We start from the raw sequence: 27,824 nt of genomic DNA on the forward strand, positions 1-27,824 counted from the left end.
TAGAAAATTCCTCACCGTTCACATTAGTTCCAGGTTATTAACACTTTAACAGAGACAGGGAAACATCTTGATGCATAGAACGAAAATAAACTACCTGCTGTTTTCGTAAACTGAAGTTACCAGGCAGACAAACGAAAAACAAAAACATTTAGAAGTTCAAGAGTCTTAAAAATGGTTCTGTAGAGGGATATTAAACTTAGCTGTAAACAGCAGAGTTTTGTGATATTAGAAGCAGTAAAAACAAAGAAAAGTAATGTGTAATACGAGTAGTAATGTTATAATAGACTTATAAATACACTTAAAAAGGAAAACAGAGTACCTGTTGTTTTAGTTAATTAGAGTATTAAACAGACAGGAAAAGCAAAGTAAATACCCACAAGAGTATGAAAACTTAAAGCTAAGACAAGAGAAGAATTAAACTCAGCTTTAAAGTGTTTTATATTTTGGATAGTGTATGTCTCCTATTCCTCAGGAAGCCATCCATTTTAATCTTTCCAGAGACGAGTAAAACTTCATCATAAAATAATCAGCAGATCGCCATGTGCTAGAAACAGTTCACTCTGGAGCGGAGATCGATACAAATCTAAATACTCATTTGTCATAATGATTAATTAAACGATTAACAAGTTGTTATAGATATTGTGAAATGTTATAAGAGTCAACTCGTGACTCACACAGCAGATTATAGAAAGGTTATCAATGTATCATAAATCTGCATTCCCATGATATGATTGTTTGATAATACATTTCAACACTTCCAGCGTGTGTATATAGACTAGGAAAATCAAACTCTTCGAACGTTATCTCCGGATATAAATACTCTGATTGCTCTAGAGTATATATCGTATCTACTTCAAGAAGCTTGGCAGGTCAAGTCAAGAAACATTGTTTTCCTAGATACGTGGAAGTTTCTAATATTCTGAAACATTGGAACAGTTTGTAGTGAAATTCTGGTAAAAATCTAGAAGTTTAAGATTACTGGGACTGCTGAACATGACTAAGTCTTACGTATAAAGGAGACATTGGCTATTAAGATCCATAAACCGAATCTGAACAAACTGTCAAGAACTGGTGAGCTATTGTTTAAGGTGTAATAAAAATTAAAAAGCAATATTAAATTCTGACCTACACACTAAAAAATTTCTAGAAACATATGGAGATAAAGAGACGTAAGTCACGATGATTGTATACTTTTAGTCTGCATTTGTAAAATCTCACTCTCACAAATCTTTATATATAAACAACAATATTTTGAAATATTCAAAATCTCTACGTATAAGTGATTTTCCACACGCCCCTTAGAATATTCGTGTACATAAAGTGTGTTGTAAAACACTCTATTACTTATATTTCTATTCTGTGAAGCTGTCACCTGTTTAACATAACTTCTAAAATAATATCCGGTCCAAAATTACATTGTTCCTTACATTTTTCAAGTGTGATAGTATTAGCAAAACGTAAAGATGGTCTCTAAATCAAGTCGAAATATATTTCCTTACCGATGTGCAACAATTTTAATAAGAAAATGCATGGCAGACGAAATTGTGTTCTGGAATACAATAAGCTTAAATATACAAAAGTATATTCAGATGGGACGAGGAAGGTTGAATGTCATAGGTGGTAATTATCACATGAGAGAAGTATTGGTTGAAGCTGGTAATTCGGAGAACACATACCAGAAGTGACCGTGTGGAACATAAGATCTTTTGTACATTATAAAGAAAAAGATAAGCGAGGAGTGAAAGAGAGGTATTTAGAAAAAAAATGACTTCAAAGGCCAGAGGGCTTGCGGCTCAAGATAACAGACGTCGTCACCCGTGGTTCGTCCTGTGCTTCACTTTGGCACGTAAGTCCCTGTTAAAGTCGGCCGAAACATTCCGTTACTGTAGATTCACGTTGGCCCATTAAAGTGCATCTGGCCTCTTGCCTGAAGGTTTAAAAAATGTATCGTAGAAAACAGGAACAAGGGAATGACTTCCACGACCATGAGTACAACATTCCACGAATAAACCCGGGCATATGGTCAGATCAATTTACACTTCCCACACACGTCCTACTGGAAATAACCTCCCGCCCTCTCTGAAGCTTCTTTTCTTAATGTTTCCACCACAGGAAGTTCAGGATAAAGCAGTGCTCTCCTTTTGAAAATCATATAATAATTGGATATGGGTTAACAAATGATAATTATAAAAATGTGTGCCTTTTTTAGATTAATCTTTTCAACTATTGTGATCAGGACATAAGAAATAAAGGACTAAAAAAGAAAACCTGTAAGTGATACATGAGCACTTGAACATTTCTTATGTCTTCTTAGAACACGTCCAGCGGTCACTCGTCTATCAAACAATAACTCTACTTGTAAAGTAATTAGATTACTATAAACAGTGATGTGTCATACATATAAAAGAACAAAATATAGAAATTATGAGCTCAAAGATACTTTCATTTCATATCGTTATTGTTATTTCTGTTATAAAATAAAACACATTTATATCACAATATCAACTTATCTTACATATTAAAAGGACAACTTGTTATTGCTGTTCATTTATTTATTTGGTAAACTTTCATGTCGTTCAATATGCAAGTCTTTTTCATTTCCAACTCTTCTGACCTCGTTCTTTCATTTTCTATTTCCTCCGAAACGTCTTATTCCTTTATGAATATTTTGTTTTTGTTTTCCTTGTTGGCCCGGCATGGCCAAGCAGAAATATTAACACCAACCAAACAAAACAATCTACTGATATCACACGTTTAAAAACAACTTTAAAACTTTAAGTAAGTTAGGGCCCCGGCATGGCCAAGTGTGTTAAGGCGTTCGACACGTAATCCGAGGGTCGCGGGTTCGAATCCCAGTCTCACCAAACATGCTCGCCCTTTCAGCCATGGGGGCGTTATAATGTGACGGCCAATCCCACTATTCGTTGGTAAAATAGTAGCCCACGAGTTGGCGGTGGGTGGTGATGACTAGCTGCCTTCCCTCTAGTCTTACACTGCTAAATTAAGGACGGCTAGCGCAGATAGCCCTCGAGTAGCTTTGCGCGAAATTAAAAAAAAAGAAAACAAAAACGTTTTCCCTGTCTTCTTATTTGCTACTGTATCACATTTTAATTAAACAAAGATATTACTACTACAAAATATAATAGAGTATACAAAATAATAATTACAAACTTACATTAATACGGACTTTTGTTGGATATTTAACAATTAATTTGTCAATATCAATAAACGTTATGGTTTCCGGCTAAACTCGCCTAGTTGTCATGCAGACACAATTTCAGATACAAATCGCTATTTAAACTTTTCACATGAGAAGGTAACATTACAGAATGTAATAAATACGGAAAACAATATTTCTTTATTCTGAATGAAACGGTGACAACAGCTTATTTTTGAAATTAAGTTTTTATTAATTAACAGGAATTATTCGTTCACCAACAACCCTTAAGTACCATTTTAATAATGGCTACATTGGGTACTACCAACTGATGTTTGAACAGTGTAGTGTAAGTGACAATGAAATGGATTTTGTGTAATTGGATCATCAAATCATGAAATTTAATGAGAATAATGAAGCACTACAAGTTGTTTATATCTCATACAACAGGATGTACTAAGAATTCTGAGCCAAAGTGAGCTAACTGAATCAAAACATCAAAGTATCTCATGGATTCGTGAAACTGGGCTTAGGTAATGAATTAACCCGAACTTTGTAATATTATGCATTGTATCGCAACAAAATTAATACTTCTAACAGTTAAAGAATGTTGAATTACGGGGTGGATACCCCCTTAAATTAAAGAGATTTTGCTATACATAGCGGTGTTTTCACTAGATAACACATCAATCTATTACTTTGTTCGCTTAAACTAACAGGATATCTTAAAATACTTAAAACTCTATATGGAGGTCACTGTGATAATTCTTCTGTTCAGAAGCTCAAAGATCCAAAGAAATCACAATGACGTAATCCTTGTAGTCAGAATTTCAAAATATGAAGAAAATTACAGTGATAATCCTTGTGGTCAGAAGCTCAAAGTCCAAAAAGTTTAATAATATGTCGTGATACAAAGAAAAATGTTAATCTCAATTTAACATACATCAGAAATTGCTCCAGTGAGAATTGTGAAGCTATATTTTCAAAAAGGACAAAATTGATGTCACGAAGACCATCCTTTAAAGAACAGTATAAGCGAATGTTATAACTCTCAAAACATTACAAAATCACTAACCCACCTTAAGTCAACCGAAATATTCATCAAATTTAATAAATGATTGAATTATTCACAAATATCTCTTGACATTTAACAGAAGTGTATTCATCTTAACTCGAATATGTCGAAAAAGACACATATAATAGTCTGTAATAAGTTAACTGCATCTTAATTACTTGGAATTAGTAATTCACAGAAAGATGCTTTAGTATACTTTCCAAACCATTAAAAATGTTAACTTGTAAAACAGAAAGTATAACTTTGGCCTAAATAAAAGTAAATAATAGCAATTGATACTGGGAAAGCTAATTAAGATGTGTTATGGCACTTAACATGTTCATAAAAACTGGTGTATTTGTGCTTCCAGTATAATGTTAGAGGACCATGAAAGATATACTTAGTAATAAAATGCTTTCAATAAATTAGATTGTCAGTACAAAGCAGTTTCAACAGTTCTTTAATGCATGTCAAAAACTTTGTACATCTTTGTTTGTACACGAGCTTATCTGATGTATAGAATAATTTCAGTCAACCAGGCATGTTCGAAACCGGACTTTGATACTTATGAACACCCTTATAGGAGTGGTAATTCAAAACTTGCTGACATGACACCAAAAACATAGATAACACACATTATAGAAGTACAGTATATTGGGGGAATAGGGGTATAAGTCTGCAAACATGTAGATGAACAGGTAAGCGTGATGAAATCGTGTTGTGCAAAGCTGGAAATTAGAATTTTTTTATTTATGTAAGGTGGTTACACTACTTCTGTACAGCTAGTTAACAATAGTATACTCGTTTCTGTGGATGTATTTACATGTAAAATATAATTTAATTGGAAATATTCAGTATGGAGCTTAACAGACTCTATTTTGAAAACATTTATAAGTATTATATTGACTTTTATTTAGTTGTGCTCTTGATTACAATCATTCGAAAAAGAAACGTCAATTTGACTCGTCTTACAAAATTTTATTATTCAGCCCTCTGTATAGGCTAAATACGTTATTATAATCGATTTTGAATATGCAAATCACCAAATTGCGTGAGAATTACAACCGATATAAAGTAGCCGTTGTTTGCTAAACGTCTTTTCTGTTTACTCCAAGTTAATCACATATCTATATTGGAATGAACTGAAAAGTTCCTTGGAAATTTCTATCAAAATCAAGTAGTTTATTTATTTGTATTTATGTACAAAGCTACACAATGGAGTATTTGTGCTGTGTTCACCATGGGTATTAAAACCAGTTTTCAACGTTATTAGCATCCAGACTTATCGAGTAGAAATAACAGTGAAATTGGTTTTGGTTAGTTATTAGAAAACAATTTTAGAAATTATACGTTTTAAGCTGATTTAAAAAAAGTTAATATTATCGCACAAATTTGTTGATACATGATATAAATAGCTGTTGAAATTACGCATGACATTATGCAGTTAGAGCATATAAAATAACTAGTTATTTTCTTATTGTGTGACCTTGAGATCAATTATACATTATTTCGATTCTGCTAGTACAGGCTGCAAAAATATCGAAATACGATCCGATTTTTCATTCAGAGTAAACCAAATCTGCCAATCATGAAAATTTACCTTTAAGATTAATAACCTAGTCATTTGACTCTGAACAATGTTTCCTACCCAGTGGCTTGGAAGTTATTGTCCCACACTCCATGTCTGACATATGTTGCTGCTACAGTGGGAGTGCATTGCAGACAGATCTTTTTGTGCTTTCGGACAGGGTCATTATCCAACCATGTGAAGAATCTTTTGCCCTCTATTGTTGATAGAGTTGACGGGTCAACGTCTATTCCTATCTCTGTTCCTGCCATTCCTTCCAGTGGCTCTTCAAATGTACTTACTTAGGTCCCCGACGTCTGGCATCTGCGTGGATCCTGTGTCTTCAGCCCCGAGATGCAAAATGATTATTCGTTCACGCCCTCAGTCGCTGAAATCTACGTCTACTGATAGAGACCTGTGCACTCAACCCAGGAGAGGATCATGGGGTCGACAGACCTTCTTGTACTAAATAAATATTGCATGGTTGAAAACAGAATGGTGCTCCAGTCATTTCTCCTCCACCTACGTAAAAATGGTCGCTTTAATACAATGGAACTGTCAAGGTTTTCATCCTAATGTGGATGACATTAAGGCTTTGACTGATTTTTATCATCCTGTGTATCTTTCCTTACTTGAAACATTCCTGAAACCTACTGATAGTCATCTTTCTGCAGTTTTCTTTATGCTAGAATAATAAATTTTGTGATGGACGAGTGCATGAAGAGTTAGCATTGCTAGTCGATCAGCACATGCTCACTCTATTTATGCCACTCGATACATCCTTGGAGGCCATAACTAACCATGTTTCCTTGGGTCATACCATCACTGTTTGTTCTCTCTACCAGTCTCTTGGGGAGACTTATGATCAATCAGACTATGATGCTCTCATTGAACAGGTGCCGCTTCCCTTTTTAGTCCTGAGGAAAGTTAACGGACATAATCTCCTCTGGAAGACATTAGTGGCACAACAGTATATTTACGGACTTACAACACTAAAAACCGGTTTTTATACTGTGGTGGGCAGAGCACAGATAGCCCATTGTGTATATCTGTGCTTAATTCAAAACAACAACAACTTCTCTGAAATGGTGCTGACAATGATGTAGAACGCATGCTCTCAGATCACAACTTTTCTTTCTTTAGTACCGCTTCTTATACTTATTTTCATGCACCTAAAAAGTCGTTTACTGATCTCCCCCTTTACTTTTTTCTCACTTTTCTTGGAAGATCCACAGTGATCATTTTATTATCATTTTGAAGGAGATTAGTCGTGATCAAAGCCACCCGACCAACATGCCTCTGCGGAAGTTGGACCAGGATAATTGGCCAGCTTTTACTGGCCGTTCGGAATTTGACCCTGCCATCATATGTATGCTATCGACAGACGACTGCCTGGTAGCACTGACTGACTGTATTGTCCAGCCAGCTGTATTCCTAAAACCTCGTCTATGGCGGCGTCCAGCCTAACAAAAGGCATGGAAGGCTCAGAAATGGACCTGAAATACCTTTCATAGGTATCCCACACTTTCAAATTACATTGTTTTCCATCGGACCCATGCCCATGTTCAGTGGGTAGGACAGATCAAAGTCACAAGAAGTCTTGGGTTACGTTCACAACTAGCATCACTTCCACCATCAGTTCTAAATTCAAATGGAAAAAGATTTGGAAGGTCAGTGGGCAGTATACTTCCCATTTCTTTTCGATCTTACTCTGGGCAAGAAGCTGCCGATGCTCGGCAAAAGCTTTCCTCGTAAATCTAGCAGTTCTTATATTTCCAGCCTTCTTGTCCATCAAGTCTTACGCAGAGTGATCTTTACTTTAGGGCTGATCGTCTCTTCGACTATAATCGCTCGTTTACGCTGGTGTAACTCAAACTTGATATTCTTCTATTTGTTTTTAACCAGATTTGGGAAAAAATATTTTTCTTATGCTTGGAGCAGAGCTATTGTCCTCCCCTCTCTGAGCCGAGGAAGGATTCCAAGAGTCCTTCTAACTATTGTCTATTGCTTTGACGAGCAGTCTCTGTGGGGTCTTAGAAAGGATGATTAATGTTTATTTTGTTTGAGTTTTCGAATAAAACAATCTCTTCTCGTCCATTCAGTGTGGGTTTTGACGACAGCGTTTCACCACGGGCCACATGATTCGACTTGAAACATTTACTAGGGAAGCCTTTCTCAAGCGACAACATTTTTATTCCATACTGTTTGACCTTGAAAAGGCTTACGACACTACGTTGAAATACTGCATTTTGCGTGGGTTGCGTAACCAATTACCCAGTTTTATCCATAAACCTGGTGCAGCTTTACTCGAAACTAAAAACAAAAACTCTTACCATAATATTACATTTACGTATTTCTTTTTTTTTTTCTAGAATTGTCCTCAAATCTAAGCAAAGAAAAACTTTCCATATTTATCAATCCTTATTTTGTAACTAATAGATTAGAAAGAAAGCAAATGATTAACAACACACACAGTAGACCAACACTAGGACTACTATTGTCTACCCAGATTATTCTGCTAGACAGTGACTTTTATAATGTACACAAAACTTTAAAATGTAAATCGCGTTTTCAAAACAAAGGAAACGAAACATGATTCCACAGATTACAATTTGGACAGGGTAACTAATAATATGACCAAATTTGGCCTATCTACTTGTCGTTTCTATCTCTACACATTCTTTCTAAACATAGTATCATAATTCGTAGTAAGTCAATCTTGTCAGCAGTTATTTCCAAATTTCACTGTGTCGGTATTTGGGTATTGATGTTAAATACCCAGGATGGTCAGGTACATTAGACCTCTTCCTCCCAAATGTTATTTCCAAATAATTGGTGTCTTTTTGTTTTGAATTTCGCGCAAAGCTACACGAGAGCTATCTGCGCTAGCCTCCCCTAATTTAGCAGTATAAGACTAGAAGAAAGGCAGCTAGTCTTCACAACCCACTGCCAACTGAGATTGACCGTTACATAATAACGCTCTTACAGCTGAAAGGGCGAGCATGTTTGTTGTGAGGGATATTTTAACCTGCGACCCTCGGATCATGAGTCGAGTGCCTTAACCACCTGACTATGCCGGACATAGTGTCCTTTTTCTTGTATTATAAAAACTCCATGCATTAGTCTTTGAGATGTAAGTTTTTTATTGTATATTACTTAATGTTTCCAAAGTTAGATTTGTTTTCCTTTTTAAAATGTTAATTGAGACTTTCTGCGTCAGGTGGTGGAAGATTTAGGCTTCAATTTTATCATAATTACATTTCTTTTTGGTTGGTATTTCAAAATTTCATGTGCAACTTTTAAAAATATTATTTTATTATTAATTGTGATGTTTTTACACCTCATTATCTTATTTGTAAGCATGAGCTTCTGTTATCGATATTTTATTGGTCTTAAACACGTACGTAAACCTCACGTTTGTATAGATTACTTTAATATTATGAAATAACAGTTCAATTATGCTTGTTCAAACTATTTTATTAACACGATGTTTTCTAATCTTTTAACAGCTCAACTTGATAAAGTAAAGTAATTCCTAAATAGCCTATCCTTATTTTGAAGACACGCATCACATATTTAGCCTCGATGACTTGACAAAGCATGTATCGATCCTGTACGTGGTAAACACGTCTACTTCCAATCCTTCCTACATATGTCAGACATTACGTTCATGACTGTCATGATTCCACACACACTATTATGGTATGTTTCAGTTTAAAACACCTTTAAAACAGCAATTGAAACATCGTAATGCTGAAATGATTAAAACTTTATAGGACTTTTATAAATTGTTACGGACATCAAGAAATTATTTCATTAAGAGACTGGTTCTTCTGTAAGAACAACATGTTTGAAACACAAAACTCTGTGGTAATTAACGTAATAATAAGCTTTACAAACTCTGACCACATCAAACAAATGTACCATTTAACACGTTTTCGCCATATAATATGAATATACTACTAGCATGCACACACGATAATAAACCAAAGTAATATCAACATATCCTGGCCACGTCAGTTACATGTACGTAATAAAATGTCTTTATAACGTACAAATACATTTAATAACATGCATTCACCATACCAGACATATTTACTACCAGTATGCTGTAGTCACCATACAAAATGAACGGTGACTAACATGTCCTCGCCATGTGAGATGAGTATATTTCAAAGCATACCTTCGCCATGCCAGAGCAAATTTACGGTATAAAATTTCCTCGCCATACCAAAACAGATTTACAGTATAAAATGTTCTTGCCATGCCATATAGACGTATTTAGTAACATGTTTTCGTATTATGAGATACCTAGGCCTTTCGAATATTACTTTATTATGCTACACTTTTCCTAAAGGTTACTATAGAAGATGTGACACATAAAATTTAGGTTCAAACTAGCTGTTGATCTACAGGAAACCCCAATTATGTAACTGTTTTGATTTCAGAGTGTATATCATAGTGACTTTTTTGGATTATACAATAATAAATAAATGGAGTCTATGCATCTCGAAAATACACAACACTTAGTTAGGTTTTGGCTAAAATAACTCACAGAGCACGTGCTCACACCTTTTTTATCGTTCTTTGTCTAATACTGTTGATGTTAAAATTATAAAAAAGAGAAATTAACAACGAATATTCATATACATATATATTCAACATCTTTGTGTAAAATATCTCAGTACCAGACCTGCAACAGACAATACAATTTTGGTTACTATTTGTTTGGACTCTATCTGTTTTAGAAGTTTTTTGGACGAGGTTTCGAATTATTGGTACAGGGCTTTCGCAGTTTTTCATTCATCTTCTCATGTATATCTGCGTCATCAACTCCAAACATCTTCCATATTACTTCTAAAGCAGATGCAGTCCTAATATCCTGATGCCTTTATCAGACTATTAACTCTTCTAATTGTAGAATTACTGTTCTTCATAAGAGACTGACTATGGTTTATAGGTAACCACCATAAGTTTTTTTTTAACTTCTATATCAAAGAACGATAAAGTTAGTAAGGATTAAAGACGTGTTTTAAATATTCTATATAAGCAATTAAACATACGAAACATGAAAACTTGAAAAAGATAAATTAATAGAATTGACAAACGAATAAAGGGTTCAGACATAGCGTTGCCTCATATTCTGTGTACCTTTCTTCAGAATGATTTTCTTAGAGTAAAATGTTCACGGGGGATCGAAAAGAGAACGAGAAAGAAAACCCCAACTGAGCCCCCATTCTCTGGCCACTGGGACTACTTTTACTCCAACAAATCTTTAACAGAGACGACGCTCTAGACAGGACAGCTGGTTTTCAGGTCTCAACGTACAAATGTATTGGTAGAACGAACGAAGGACGTTCCTGGTGACGTGATTTAAATATCTTTGAACGTATAGTTACGGCACTGTTGTATATAGTACTGTATGGAACTTGCATCTTGGGTGGTTATGTTTCATTCAGATATTCAAAAACACCGGTTATTTATATTTCATAAACATTTCCCACACACATTCTTCATTCAACAGTTTTAATAAATCAGTCAAAATAACCTTACAATATACAGATATGCGACATTTCTTCACTTTACTTTTATTACAAACTTAATATTTTTTTTCCTGATTTAAATCGAGTTAATAGCTATATGTTTTAATTGAATATCTTGTTGATATTCAACACAAAAGCTGTAGAATAAACGCCAGTGGAGGAAAATATCACTGACTACTTCTCAAACTAGTGGAATACAGAATAAAACAATTAGTTATAAATCACATTACCAATGTCAATTACATTCCTGATAAATCGCCAACTTTCTTATTCTATAAAGTACACTTGTACATAAGTACTGTCTTGTATAGAGAATAAGGAATGTTTTTTCCCTGGTGAAGTTCTATAAATACATCCAATGTCACATGATAAACAACGTAAAGTTACCACTAACAAGCGGATAAGCCTTATTTTCCTCCTTTTAATATAAACTAAACCTCTGAGCCTCTAATTCACCATAATTTCAGCATTAGATATAAAAAAAAGCTTTGCTCGTGTTTCATGTGTGTACATATATATGATTATTTTTATAATCCAAATACAGTACAAATTAGCTAAGGGTATGGGAAGAGGTGACCAATAATTGACCTTCATGGATAGCCAGTTTCTTATCTAGACTAGAGGTGGTAACTCCATCACAGAATGGCTCAGATGCAAATTGTCTTTACGCAATTTATCATAATTTACGTCATAATGTCTATTTTTTCAACTGACCAATATAACTTGAAGGTCTATCAGTTAATTGAAATTGATTAAATTTCAATCCTTCTAACTTAAGTTAATGTTTAATTGTTAAACATTGCTTTGCATTTGATACATTCAACTGATTTCAAAATATGCCTAAAAAAACTTGAAACTTTAGTATGCAGATTACAATTATAACTTGCTGCAGCTAAACTTTCCAAACTATATCGAACGGGAAGCTACCAAATATGTAAATCTCATCAAATTAAATAAATCTTTAATACTTAAAGCAATGACATTTGTTTTTTTAACAGCTAGATTTATTTTGAGTTCGAAACTCAACAGGATTAAGGATCAAGTTAAATTTTCATAGGAAGTTGTTTAAATATGTTTTCATGACCAGTGTTATCATACTTCATCATGTAATTCTATTATATAATTTTTATGAAGCCTCTTGTTGCTTATAAGTACAGTTTCTACACTTTCAACATGCTGTTGTGAGAGTTATATAAAATCTTATCTCATTTGTCAATCACTATCATTTATACTTGAAAAAAACTTTATTTCGATATAAGAAATAATTAATTTATATAAATCATCTTCTGGTGATCAGAGATCACGTTCTGCTAGATCTCTACCCAAATCTGGAACTTTTTTATCTTTTTATAAACGCGGAAACACTACAATCAGTTTTAAATCTACTTTGGTTCTTTTGCGAACTGATGTTTGATAAATTTAGCTAGTCAACAACGTTACTGTCCTAAAGTTCCACTCAACACTTTAACCTCAGTTACGCTTAAACTGTTATTTTCCATCAACGTGGACCAGGAGTACTTCTTGTTAGAAATTAAGCGCTTCTAACAACAGTTTCTAATATCTTGTTTCATTTTCACAAAAGTTCTCTTTTCCCTTTCTAATATTATTTGCATCTTCAAATGCATCTACAGTAACATCCTCAATTTTTCTGCCATAGAATGCAGTTTTAAACAGCATCAGTAACTTATATGTAACAGTTTTTCTTAACATTAGGTAACCGTATAGTAACATTATACCTGTACAGTTTACATGTTTACTTTCCCAGTCTATCACTGAACTTTAAATGGTAGCATTATACCTGTACAGTTTACATGTTCACTTTCCCAATCTATTTCTGAGCTTTAGATAGTAACATTATACCTGTACAGTTTTCATGTTTACTTTCCCAAGTTATTACAAAGCTCGAGAGTGCAACCTTCGTGAATTACATATTGATGGCACAACGTATTTCACAAAATTTACCATCAGGAATTTTCTTATTAACAAGAAACAAGGAAGCTCTTCCCCTTATAAAAACCTAACTCATAAACTATTTAAATTACTTATTTTTGATACATAAATTTATACTCTAAATCTTTAATAAAAACATAAACGAGAAATGTGATGTTTATTTAGCAATAACAGGATTATGGTGCACAATGTATAAAAGCAACAAAAGTTTTATTCAGTCTGTTTCTGTATTTCCAATAAAGGTCAGTACTTTACTTTGTATTTGATTATCAACATTCGGTTAACATCGTTTGTTCTCTTAAAGAATATTAATATTACAATAGCAAACACAAGGAAAATTTGTGTAAAGTCTAATTTTGCAGAGGTTTGTGAGTCGCAATAACAAGATTGTCGTGATCCTATAACTATTGTTCAGCTAAAATTGTAAATTGTTTTAACATTAATTAGTGCGTGTTTGATAGGACTGCAAGTATTCCCAGAAGTGACTTGCTTCTCCTCAGATTGTAAGTACATTTCTTTAGTATTATGTATCTGTCTTGATTACATATCTACCTTTCAGTTAATTATGTAATGTTGAATGTGCTCTCTAAAAGGCGCAGACTGTTTCTGCTTTCTACCTATAATACTGATGTTTGCTGTTGTTGTTTTGAATTAAGCACAAAGCTACACAATGGGCTATCTGTGTTTTGCCAACCACAGGTATCGAAACCCGGTTTTTAGCGTTGTAAGTCCGCAGACATACTGCTGAACCACTGGGGGGCATGATATTGAATTTGAAATATCAAACTTCATATAACGTAAACATACACTTACCTTTCATGACTTATAAAAATTACAACCCATTAATAACCTCTCATTATGTTTAAATGTTTGTCTAAGTGTGAACTCGCCACTGGTAAAGTTTGCACCGCCCAAGGTTTACATAAAACCACAGAGTAAAATATTACAATTTTCATATAGTTTTTATGGAAAGAACTGATAGATGATACTTGAACAGTAAACGTAACACAGATAATGACAAGCAGAGAACCTATAACATAGATTAAAGTTAGTGTGCTTGTTCTAATTAGAAAAGTAAACGTTTAACCATTGAATCAACCAAATTTCATCATCTTAATAACAGACATTTAAACAGCAGTATAAGTATATTATTTTATGTATTGGTTTGTTCATCCTAGCAATGCCACATTGGATTATCGGCTATGGTGTCCGAAGAGAAACGAACCCCTGATTTTAGTGTTAAAATCCGTAAACTTACTGCTTACCAACTGGAAGATTGTTTTGAGTTACACATAATTTCATAGCGATTTCCATAAGTCTCCGTCTCGAGATGGTAAGGATGCTTGACTCGCAATGTAAGGGTCGCAGGATTGAAAACCTGTTACCGAAATTGCTTCAACTGACGAGGGAATAATAATAAAATCTCTTTAATGCCTGCAAAATATTTGTAGTCAGTGACGTACGTCATCTTCACGACATACATTTGCCCCTTGTCGCACTGCTTCGCTATTATTCGCATATTTCCTTGGTATACATTCTCTTGTTGATAATGAATCTCTATTTAATACTTCCTTTTGTATTTTATTTAATGCTATAATACTACTAGACTGAACTAAACGTATTTATCATAATATTGTATGTTGGATAGTTTTAACATGTTCTACTTTTGATGAGGTTTCTATTTTATTATTTTTTATATAACATTAATGTTCATGCAATCTGTATTTTTAATTTCTTTTAGTTCGTCCAATATAAATACCACCACATTGACATTCTATTTTCTTTATACCTATTTTATCTATTAATTCTGTTTTATCTTTAGTATTCCTCATCATGACAGTTATCTTTTTTATTGGTTTGAGGATAAAAATTATGATGCTTTTAATTATTTTGTTATTGTTTGTAATTAAACACAAAGCTACACGATGGGCTATCTGTGCTGTGTCCATCGTAGGTACAGACATCCAGTTCGTAGCATTGTAGATTCGGCACGGCCAGGTGGTTAAGGCGCTCGACTCGTAATCTGAGGGTCGCCGGTTTGAATCCCCGTCATACCGAGCATGCCCGCCCTTTTAGCGGTGGGTACGTTAAATATTACGATCAATCCCATTATTCGTTGGTAAAAGAGTAACCCAGTAGTTGGCGGTGGGTGGTGATGACTAGCTGCCTTCCCTCTAGTCTTACATTGCTAAATTAAGGATGGCAAAAGCAGATAACCATCGAGTAGCTTTGCGCAAGATTGAAAACAAACTAAACCAATTGTAGGGGCCCCGGCATGGCCAAGCATGTTAAAGCGTTCGACTCGTAATCCGAGGGTCGCGGGTTCGAATCCCGGTCGCACTAAACATGCTCGCCCTTTCAGCCTTGGGGGCGTTACAATGTTACAGTCAATCCCACTATTCGTTGGTAAAAGAGTAGACCAAGAGTTGGCGGTGGGTGGTGATGACTAGCTGCCTTCCCCCTAGTCTTACACTGCTAAATTAGGGACGACTAGCGCAGATAGCCCGCGAGTAGCTTTGCGCGAAATTAAAAAAAAAAGAGAGAAACAAGCCAATCGTAGCTTTGTAAGTCCGCAGACACTTCGTTGTGCCACTGGGAAGCTTTTAATTCTTTCTATAATTGGCTTGTTAAACTTGGAACATAAAGTAAACTTAAAGTTTCTCTTTTGTTCATAAATAGATCTTAATGTGGTATTTTAAACTGCGTTTGCACTTTTCTTATATTTCTTCAGTGCTTTGTCTACTATATTTGGTTTATATAACTTAATTAATAACAATTTGTTATTCATGAACATGTTTTTAAAGCTCTATACACATATATGAAAAATGCAGAGATTGTTTTAATTTTTCACGACAAAATTGTTCATGTGGAGGCATAACAACAACAAGTTGTTTCCTATAAACTGATGTTTATTTTTTAAGTATTACGTCTAAAATATTGATACTATTATTTTCTTTAATTTCACATGTGAAATTTAAATAACTAGAAAATTCTGGCAGCATACTGTTGAAGATTGCGTCAAAACTTGTGCAAGTAGAATGTTGTTTTAAAGTGGAAGCCGTACAGTGGAATAATGTTTTAAATTGTGTAAATAAGAAACGTTTTTAATTACTTATTATAAATTTTAATATCACACAAATGTCGGTAATTCCTTAATACAAAATAATTCTAATCGCAGGTACAGAAATCTATAAATTTATTTGTTTTAGTCCTAACGTTAGCAAAGCATTTATTTAAAATGGCCTATATTCGACAAAGAAATGAGTTAGCACAGTAACTTGTGTACGCTTAATGCTTTAGTGTAGTTAAGGCTAACCTTTACCCTATTTAATAGTATTAATAAATAAAATTATTATGTTAATTCTATAACGTATAGTTGAACCTTTTTAAAACGTGAATAATATTTTAAAATATCGTTTTACAAAATATCTACCAAAGTGTATTTACATCTGCCTCATGTTTTCAACCGTTGAAATACGTATTTAGATAGTAAAGTGCTAGCGTCTTTTCAAGACAGATAAAAACTGAATATGATTATAACAGACAGTTAAGTTAACGACGTGCAAATAGAGGGTTTGGTTTGTTTTGAATTTCGCGCAAAGCTACACGAGAGCTATCTGCGCTAGCCGTCCTTAATTAAGCAGCATAAGACTAGAGGGAAGGCAGCTTAGTCATCACCACCCACCGCCAACTTTTGGGCTACTCTTTTACCATCGAATAGTGAGACTGACCATAACATAATAACGTCTCCACGGCTGAAAGGGCAAGCATGTTTGGCGCAACTGGGATTCGAACCCGCGACCCTCAGATTACGAGTCGAGCGCCTTAAACACCTATCTATGCTGGACCTGTACATCGAGGGAAAGTGCTCAATGGTTGCTGTGAAAATACCTTCTGTTTCTCAGAGCTGAAGTGATATTTTCATCTTGCTAAAAGGTCAAAAGTACGCGAAAATAAGTACTTTAATCATTTGTTTATTGTATTTCTTGAGCTCACGTTATCTGTTAACAGCAAAAGAAAACTGTTAAGATACTGATTAAGAGTTTCGTCAATATTTGTTGTAGAAATCAAATGCGTTTTAATATTCATTAATAATAAAAAAATATTATTTTAGACGTACTTCTATCTGTATATAAGATATACAATAATTTGTTAATCTTAAGTTTTTGTTGTTGTAAAGAAATAAAACACATATTTACAAAAATGAAACAATTTATCAAAATGGATCGAATTTGATAATTCATTATTCCTGATCACGAGGATGATCAGCTTTGTTATATTTAAGAACATAATGCTGTCATTCACTTCAGTAAGCTTTCACTAGAAAAAAAAAGAAAAAGATTTTTAATTCATACGATGTATTCAATCATACTAAAATGCTTCGTTATCTTTAAACGCAAAGCTACGCAATAGACTATCTGCGCTATGCTCACAACAGGTATCGAACACACATTTGTAGCGTTATTAGCTCTCACGCTTCCTTTTGAGCCATTGGTGATGACGACAATACTAAAACATATTTGATGAATAATTAGAAGCCTATTTGCAGTATCTCAGCAGAGGCTCATTTTAGAACATACAAATGTTACATACACAACGTATTCTGCCACATGAGGTAGAGGCGTGAGATATTAGTGTAATTAGGAAGGAGGACTTTCACAGTGAACCGATGTCAGAAATTGTCAGTATTAAAATTTGTCATTAAAACTAAAGATTTAACATATACATATTAAAGAAAGAAGATTAAAACTACTTGAAATGCTTTCAAGTATTTAACTAGTATGCATACATAACATTTTAAAACTTCCCCATTTCATACGTAATTTTGGTAGAAACGGAGACCTTACCAAACAACATTTGGCTTCAAACAAAGTTATTATAACCCTGAAAATGGCTGTATTCTAAAAGTGCATTTAGAAAACCTCAGAGATGCAATATTTAAAATTAATTTTTTACCTCAAAAATGTGATGATAAGTAATTCCGAAAAGTCAAGAAAAACAGTAAGTTTCTTCTGTTTTCTTAAGATCTCTGGGAATATTAGCTTTGATTAGTTATTACGATTACAGTGTAAAGGAAGAAAACATTATGATGAAATTTGTTTATATTGAGGAAAAAAAACAGTCAAAGTGAAATCAGTTCGAACAACTTTGTTTATAGTACTTTTACATTTTTCTTATACATTTTGTGGCCAGAAAATACCACAGTTGTTGGCCTACAACGTAACATTTTATAGGAAAAGACCAGTAACCTTGTAATTAATTAGGTAAACTTAACACTGTTAACATTGGCCAGGTTGCGCATTGTAAAATTCAAAGGTCTCGTCAGTTTTTAGCTGTAAATGTGCAATATAGAATGTCACACAACCCCGTTATTTGATTTAAGTTGAAATTGGAATACCTTTTGTGGCAGAGGGTGCTGCTAATTGTCTGTTTTATTTCTGATTGCTTGTTAAATATTAGAGATGGGTATACCTAAATGTTCTTTGAAATGGCCGTTTAATCCATGCGCACAAGATTAAAATACCAATCGCAAATTAGCTAAAATAGGATTTAATTTAACACTTGAAATATTGGTGACTACCAATCATTATTTTAAAACATTCAAATATCGAATGAAATCAAATAATTTGTTTTCCTGTTGATTTTGCTGTTCAAACAGAATAATTTAACACGATTTAAAGCATCAACTGTGTAAGTCAGGTGGGGGTACGAAGATAAGTATGATCATTTCCAGATGAGGAATATATAAAAACATAGAAGTTGGCCCCAGTAACATAATTTAAAGCATTGCAAAAATCACGATCTACATTTACAGTAGCTTACATGAAGATCGCCTAAAAGTGTTTTATATATATATAGGATGATTGATTACACAAGCTGGCATCAGGAACCAATTATCTTCACAAAATAGCCACAAACCGAAATTTGAATTACGTTGAATACCAGGTTGAGATTAGACATCATACTTTATTGTGCAACTGAATCAAAAGAACACGCTTAACACTCTGGGGTAAAACGTATCTCATAGCAAACGATTTAGATTAAACTATATACAAACACATACACATACATACACACAAAAAACATAAGCAAAAGGAAACTATGTTACACGTTCCAGAAACATAGCTATATATCTAGACAAGTCCAACGCTAGGACAGCGGCAAGTCTACAGATTTACAACGCTAAAATCTAGAGTTCGATTATCCTCGGTGGACACAGCAGATAATCCGATGTGGTTTTGCTTTAAGAAACATCAAACCAAAACACACAATATCTAAAAAAATAATTTTATATAACGTATAAATACTAAAATTGAGCCAGTTTTCTGTCTCTTCTTTGTTTAAAAAAGGCTTAGTCAAACTTCAGTTATGTTGAAATAGTTTGTTTGATTTAAAAGATCTAGTAGAGTTTGCATTCACATTTCTAACTGCTGTTAGAAAATGAATGACGACTTACATGTATGAGTAGGTGTTTATACAACTGTGTCTGCTAAAACATTCAAAAACAGTATCAGTTTTACTACCAGTAAGATACTGTCCGGTTTGGGCGCTCAACTCGTGATCTGAGGGTCGAAGGCTCAAATCCCTGTCACACCAAACATACTCATTCTTTCAGCCGTGGGAAGCGTCATAATGTTACGCTCAATCCCACTATTCGTCAGTAAAAGAGTAGCTCAAGAGCTGGCAGTGCGTAATGACGACTAGCTGCCTTCCCTTTAGTCTTACATTGCTAAATTAGAGAAGGTTAGCGGAGATAGCTCTCGCGTGGTTTTAGGCGAAATTCAAAAACAAACAAATCAGTTAGATTATATTCTTCATCGAGAATGTTTTAACGGAATAAATTCATTTTTCTCTTTCGAGTCTTTTTCAGGAAAACTGTTTCTATCTGCCACATGTTAGTTTGTTTTAATTCGCGCAAAACTACACGAGTGCTATCTGCGCTAGCCGTTCCTAATTTAGCAGTGTAAGACTAGATGAAAGACAGCTAGCTAGTCATCACCACCCACCGCAAACTCTTGGGCTACTCTTTTACCAACGAATAGTGGGATTGACCGTAACATTATAATGCCCCTATGGCTGAAAGGGGGAGCATTTTCGGTGTGACGAGGATTCGAACCCGCAACCCTCAGATTACGAGTCAAGCGTAACCACCTGGTCTAGTCGGGCCCTGCCACATGTTTTGAAGATTATTCCAGAAAAAAACGTTTCGATGTGCTTCTTGTTTAATTCCCGATGAAAATGATTTCAACTTGGTGGGTCATATAAAAACTTTCTCTAGTAGATCGAAACGTTGCCGTAAAACAGACGTTAAATGAGTGGATTAAGTCTGTTAAACCTTTTCTAATGAATGATAATTCTATAACAGAACCTTTCCGAAACAGTATAACATAACTTATGCTAACGTACTCCATTTTTAGTGTACGTAAAATACCAATAAATAAAGCATCACATTTTTTCTTATCAATAGAGCTCTCCAGTGGCACAGTGACATGTCTGTAGACTCAGAAACTGGGTTTTGATATCTGTGGTGGGCAGACCACAGATAGCCCCTTGTGTAACTTTTTGACAACGGCTAAATGTTAACAGTAACGAGTATAATATTTTTTTTGCATAGTAAAAATGAAAGTTATTTTACAGTGTTGAAATCAAATGTGTAACAAGAGACGGTTGGGTATTCTCTTAGCACGTTTCTTTTTTTTAATTAATTAAACGGAATTTATTAATTCACATACTACATAAGTTCAAAATCATATATAACGAGTTCTTTACTCACAAAAAATTCTAAACTATAATATACATTTGCAAAAAGTGTATTAAAATGAGTGTTTAAAGTTAAATTTACCCTTTATAAACGGAATCATATGAAGTTATATCATTGTGAACTAAAAATACATTTATTTAGAACATATAAAATAAGTAATGTATTTGAACTATAACTATATATATATTTATTTTAGTGAAAAGTAATACATTTTGATAAGTAAACTTTTCTTATTCTTATTTTTATTTCAGTTATATTTTCTTCTTTACTTTAGAGAACAGTTACCTTCCCACAACTGTCAGCAGGCAGTGAAGGATGATATAGATATGGGACGTTGTGGGGTTGAGCACCCACATCCTGCTCGCCTAATTTCTATTTCTCTATCTATTGCTACTCTTTTGTTTCTAATGCAAAACTGGCGAATGGAGGTTAAGAATGATAGATGGTGTATCTCCACCGCAAAGTAGATCCTACTTCTCATTCACCTCCAAAACATAGGGTACATTTTATAATCTACATTATAGTTTGTACCCTGGGATCTTTTCAATTATTGCAGAGTTTATTGTTTAATTTAGTTTTGTTTCGGTTTTTTTTTTAAAGTTATGACTTTCTCTCTCTATATATATATATATGTATATGTATGTACTAACAATTTTTATTTTATCTCGCGTGTAATGTGTATATACCTATTTGTGGGTCCTAATTTTTCAAATACATTTTACCCTTCCTACCTTATAATTTGTATCCAAGTTTTATTTGCTTCTGTTTCGTTTGCAACCCTTTCTTTGAATGTGCATTGAAATATATGTGTAAGCAAACGTTTATGACCGTGTATTAAGCACAGACAGCACAGTTGCATCAATAATAATGTATTTTAATGAAATTAGTGATTAATTTATTTTCAAAGTTAATTTTCAATTTACGACTAATATGTTTACTGATTATTTCAATCTGTACATACCAGTATAATCTAATCTTATATATCATGTGTCTCAACTGTTAGTTTATATAATATTAAATTATAGTACATCTTAAAAAGATTCAGTAATCTGACAACTTGCACTGATAGCTAATTATCATAATGCATGACTACAAACCGTTTGTCTGTTAACTTAATTGGTGAACTAAATACACGCTACCTATCGGTCAGTATAAGTAATACAACGATTATGAAAAATGATGGGTAAGTTAAGATGTAGTGTATCAGAGTCGATGTTTTATCTATTTTTACAACGAACATGTTTATCGAGGGGTAGAAGTTGATCTGCTGTGTGATTTCGTGCACAACAATAAATATTCATTCGACGATATAGTATAGGTTATTTTACACCTTATAAATAAATAATAAATATATGTAGTATAACACGCACGTCTATGGAGAAGCTACGATATGGCTAGACTGATCGACATTTAATAGGTGATCTTGTTAGTAGCCGTTTAACTGGATACATCTTGGTATACTTATATTCAGATGTGTTTTGACGACGTACGTGATCTTGGGTGTCAAGCGAACACAACCAACCCAGAAAAAACCAGAAAAAAAAAAAAAAAGTTAGCTTACCTGTGACTAGTCGCTTTCTAGGTCGCGGATTTTCCTGTTTTCTCCGTGACATGTCATCAGATTTTCGATATCAAGGAAAGATTTAGAAAGCTGCGTAGACACCAGGAAAAACAATCATGGCAAATACTACTGCATGCTCGTTAGTATATCTCAACACCTGTGTCGGTTCTGTTACTTTATTCAGTAAATGGCTAACCTTATTTACACATAAAAAACACACTATCCGACAGGATATGATGACTTGATAGCGATTTCAGAAAAAAAATTTTTGGTTTCTAGGTACAAGCCACAGAAAATACTAGTTCTCACGGCCAACGAGACATGTGCATGCGAAGGAAGCGAGACGGTAACTAAGCACGCGAGGACAGGGATGCGAGATACATATACTGGTCTTTGTGGGTTCTCCTCTCTCGTTTGGGTGCGCCACACGTGCTAATTAATAATATTGTCTCAAGACCCGCAAATAAACATCATAACAACACTCTGGTCTTTTTTTTTTATAATTATTTTCACACTTACGGTTGATTCTAACCTAGACGATGAAAACTACACACGAATATTAAGCTAAACTGACAATTATTTCAGGTCAACATTTCTTTTTAAAACTTATGAGCACAAACTTTGCATGTTTTCTTACAATCTTCTAGTAAGAGCGTTCTATGTTCAAATATCGAAAATTTATAAACAGATAGAGTGAATTGCCTAAATAATAGTGTAGCAGTTAAATCCATAACAGAAAAAAAAGACCCGACATGGCCAGGTGGTTATGGCGCTCGACCCGTAATCTGAGATTCGAAGGTTAGAATTCCCGTCGCACCAAACGTGCTCGACCTCTCAGCCGTGGGGGCGTTATAATGTTACGGTCAATCCCACTATTCGTTGGTAAAGAGTAGTCCAAGAGTTGGCGGTGGGTGGTGATGACTAGTTGCCTTCCCTCTAGTCGTACACTGCTAAATTAGGGACGACTAGCGCAGATAGCCCTCGTGTATCTTTGCGCGAAATTTAAAACAATCCAGGAGTAAAAACTGGAACAAATGCGCCTCTAAAATAGTCCCACCACACTCTGACCTAATTGTAGTCTTCCAGGTTCAGAAAAAAAAAAAAAAAATTGGTAGGTAAATTTTGAGCAAAGGCGGCCCGGAACGCGAGGACATGGAAAACCATAACGTGATAGAAACAGGAAGAGTAACTTTTGTCCTTTCAACTTTGATATAAAAACCTTATATTGAGTCACTACTGCGTCACAAAGTAAGCGGTATCCTGAGTGTCAGTAACAAACTCTCTAAGTGTCGTCGCGTAGTGAGACAATCTTTCCAACAAAGCTTTTTGCAGCACGTTCTTTGCCGCACCCAAATATTCGCGTCATGGCCACAGAGGAGTGGTCATGGATAAAACCTCGACCAGAGGTCAGCCCACTTTAACTTGATTGGCTGGACAGGTTGTTTCGGAGTCGTTCTGCTTTCTTAGTCCTAAACATGGTCATTACAAAATCAGTTGATCTTGAGCCTTAAGATTGAATGGACTAAAACATTAATCGAAGTGAATGAGACATTAATAACAATTCGATTAGCGGTACCAAGCAGTCCGCGTCTTTCGTTTGTTGGTGCCCTTTGCGAGTATTATATATAAAGCTAAATACCTCATTGTATTCTAGAATGCTGGCAGTGTTTCTGTTTAGATATCCAGTCTGATTTATTTACGTTTACGTGCTTTCAATGTAAATATTATACCGTATGACCACTAGTTTTCCTTGTGAATCTGGTGAGTATATAACGGAAAAAAAAATAAGTCGTAAAACATGTAAATTATGTTCGTTTGCGGAGTAAATACGATGAAAAGCATAAACAAGTTTGCTAATATAACAATATAAGATCCAAAGTTATGAATAATACAGATGTTCCAGCTTCTCCGGGTTTACAGTTTTCATTATGGAATTATAACATGTTAACTAAATAACTCAGCCTTATTAGGCAAGAAATGTTTTTATAATCTCCGACAAGTGCACTTACACTGAATCTCCCTGCACGTTAATCATTCAGACTCATTATTGTTTAATGTAATTACTATAATTTCAATATACACATTTAACTTTCTACAATACTCGCGTACACATTCACACTTTTGATCCGTTTAGATTATAAATATTGCTTTTTCACTGTTATATATATATATGCAGTCATCACGAATATGAACGAACCAGATGTTCATTGCTTCTGAGATTTATGTTGTCGAAGGACCTGTAACATTTCACTTCCAGTAGAGTTTTGAATATATATTATCCGCTATCTTCCATGTTTAGAATGAATGAAATAATAATAGTTTAATGTCATCATTGCCCTCTGTTGGCAAATAAATGAATAAAAATTCTGATGCAAGAAAATTTTGACGATTAAATTTACCTTTTATTAGTAATCAGAACGAATAACAAGAACATGTTATCCTAATGTGTATTAGTATATACATAATTTTACATATACAGAATTTAAATTGTAAATAAGTTTTATATGTATGCCTAGGAAGCCTATGAAACTATGAGTTATTAAAACGGTTTATATTCAGAATTTAATATTCAGTGTGAGGAAGTTCTCATATCATGTCTTATTTTATTGGCCTATGGTAAAATAGAGTGTAAAAATGATAATCTTTCCATTGTGTGATAAACTGAACTTTTACTACGAATCATCGTGAGTAACAATATTCACATACAGATAATTCTATTATAAAACAGCTAACAATAAATTACATAGGTGTTTTGTATTCAATAACGTTGAAAAGGTTTTTAACTCACATCAACATCAGAGGAATGTTTACTGAAATGCGTACTACCTCAAATAGGAAAAGATCAAAGATATACGCATGTATCTATGTGTTACAAAACGGTCATATACAGCAATGTATGCCAACAACATGGGCAAGTTTCAATGCTAGAAATCTGTTTTTAATGTACGTTTTTCATCTACATTCTCGTGATGTCCGGAAAAGAAACCAGAGCTGGTATGTGGGTGAGTGGCTAGATTTATGTGTGTACATGAATACCATACACAGGTAGGTAAAAAATATAACAATAGACAAAATTACGTACAGATAGTTGGAAATATAGATATAATGGTTTAGATGATATCCTGGTATAAAATAAATTATATATATGTATGTATAATAGTTTGAACATAAACGATTATCTGGAAATATGAAACATCAAAAGACAAATATACTTAAGTCGAAAAGTATGTTAATGGAAATACAAATAAGTTATATTTTCATTTTGTGTAGATTTTATTATAACTGTTTAGTTTTGTTTATCGATTTTTCATTCATCACATTGAAAATGGAATACAAAAAGTGAAAAAAACAACTATGAAATAAATGTAAATATACATGCCATTGTTTCAGTATTTCATTACACTCATAGGTTCAACATCTATTTAAACATCAAGATTTAGAAGAAAATGTAAATCAATTAGTTACATGTATTAAGAAGCCTTACAACTGGGTTCGGCATGGTCAAGTGGTTAGGGTACTCAACTTGTTATTTGAGGGTCGCTGGTTTGAATCCCCGTCCCAAAAAGCATGCTAGTCCTTTTAGCTGTGAGGAAGTTATTATGTGACGGTCAATCTATCTATTTGTTGGTAAAAGAGTAGCCCAAGAGTTGGCGTTGGGTAGTGATGACTAGCTGCCTTCCTTCTAGTCTTACACTGATAAATTAGGGACAGATAGCCATTGTGTACCTTTGCGCAAAATTCAACAAACATACAAGCCTTACAATTGTGGAAAGAAAACCTAAAGATTGGATTACGAACTTTTTATCAAAATACGTTTGATCCGATGATAACACAATAAAACGATCATAAAGGTTCCACAAAATAAAGAAATATGGACTTCTTTCGACGTCAGTTTGTGCACAAAGAAACCATCAAGAAATAAGAAACAGAACGGTTTCTAATAGTCACCTAGATTTGAAAAAAACAATACAACAACTTGTGAACTACGACCTATTATCATATGTTTTAATATGCCGAATCAGATAATCCTACTAATTTTGAAAAGTAAGTTTTTCTTCCTTCTGAGGTCATTCTCAATGAAGAAATGTTTACTTCTGAGATTCCCTGGGTCATCAGATACCTTGTAACATATATTCACTTATTCAATCTTCATGCTGTTTTACTCTTATGAATTAATCTTCGTTTAGAAATGGTTTCATATAATTTAAGGACTTGCTAACAATCACCTTATATTTATGGGTGGCTTTACACAAATTAGTGACTTGCCAGCGTTGACCTAGAATTACAGGAAATTTCCTATACGTGTCATTCGTTGGTAATCTTGAAAGTAGGCTTATACAATATTTTAAACAATTAGATGTCTCAATATTGACTCAGATTTATAAAGTTTCACTGAATACAGTAGTTTCTCATCAATGGTTTAGCTACAAACACGATTTTACTCAATCTTCAATTGCTTAGCAACATCGATCTCGGTTCATACGTAGTTTCACAATGAAAGGTTTGCGAGTATTAACTTAAGTTTATAGACAGAATGGCGTTATATAGTGCAATATCTTTCCAACAATAATCTAGGGTTAAATATGGCTTTACATAATTCATTGTATTGTTAACACTGACTCACTTCTTTACATAATTGCGTGTAATTTATTGATCTTTCAACATTAAACTAGGTTTATGGATATTTTCATACAATCCAATGACTTATGAATATTGATTGATATGGATCTAAGGATGATTTCACACAATTTACAATGACTTTTCTGTATAAAGAATAGTGCTCCACCTGTAGTTGTATCATTCCTTGTTGTTCTTGGAATCGCCGCATGTGAATTGTTAACTAGATGTGGCTGCAAAAATCTTATTATGTCCCAAAACAAGTATCCTACTGCTGCTGCAAGCCACAATTGCCAAATAATGATCATTAGCTTGTAGATGGTGTTCGTGTTATCGATACTTTGAGACACTTGTAGCCAATTCTAAACAGCCTGCTGATTGGCTGGTCTTCAATTGTGTATGATGATTCTTCATTAGAATGAAACTGGGAGTGCTCTTATGTTATTTGGTTCATTCGAAGTGTCATCTTTGACAAGACTTTGTAGGTAATTATGTACAGCACAAAATGAACTACCAGTTATTTGTTTCAGATCACAAGTTCATCATCAAATATTTGATGTACATAAAAGGAATGATGAAGATGATTGGCATCATTTTATATGTCAGTGGTTTT

The 27,824-nt window shown here is 33.9% G+C and overlaps 1 protein-coding gene and 1 long non-coding RNA gene across 3 annotated transcripts in view; one reads left to right on the top strand and one right to left on the bottom strand.

Annotated features, from left to right (window-relative positions):
• LOC143222834 (BCL11 transcription factor A-like) overlaps positions 1–23,997 on the bottom strand; it is a 114,548-nt gene extending 90,551 nt beyond the window's left edge. Inside the window, exon 1 of one of the 2 annotated variants that reach the window (XM_076449916.1) lies at positions 22,595–23,997. In XM_076449916.1, the coding sequence (XP_076306031.1) occupies positions 22,595–22,646 (52 nt within the window). In that variant the 5' untranslated portion in view covers positions 22,647–23,997. The remainder of the gene's footprint in view (positions 1–22,594) is intronic. The other variant, XM_076449918.1, reaches the window with a different exon arrangement.
• On the top strand, positions 843–21,578 carry LOC143222835 (uncharacterized). Its single transcript, XR_013012526.1, has 3 exons — positions 843–1,071; positions 13,733–13,774; positions 21,308–21,578. It is a non-coding gene; the product is annotated as an uncharacterized LOC143222835 (long non-coding RNA).
• Positions 23,998–27,824: the final 3,827 nt, after the last annotated feature.

The sequence above is a fragment of the Tachypleus tridentatus genome, chromosome 8 (genome assembly GCF_004210375.1).
Source record: "Tachypleus tridentatus isolate NWPU-2018 chromosome 8, ASM421037v1, whole genome shotgun sequence".
In the NCBI taxonomy this organism is placed as follows: domain Eukaryota; kingdom Metazoa; phylum Arthropoda; class Merostomata; order Xiphosura; family Limulidae; genus Tachypleus; species Tachypleus tridentatus.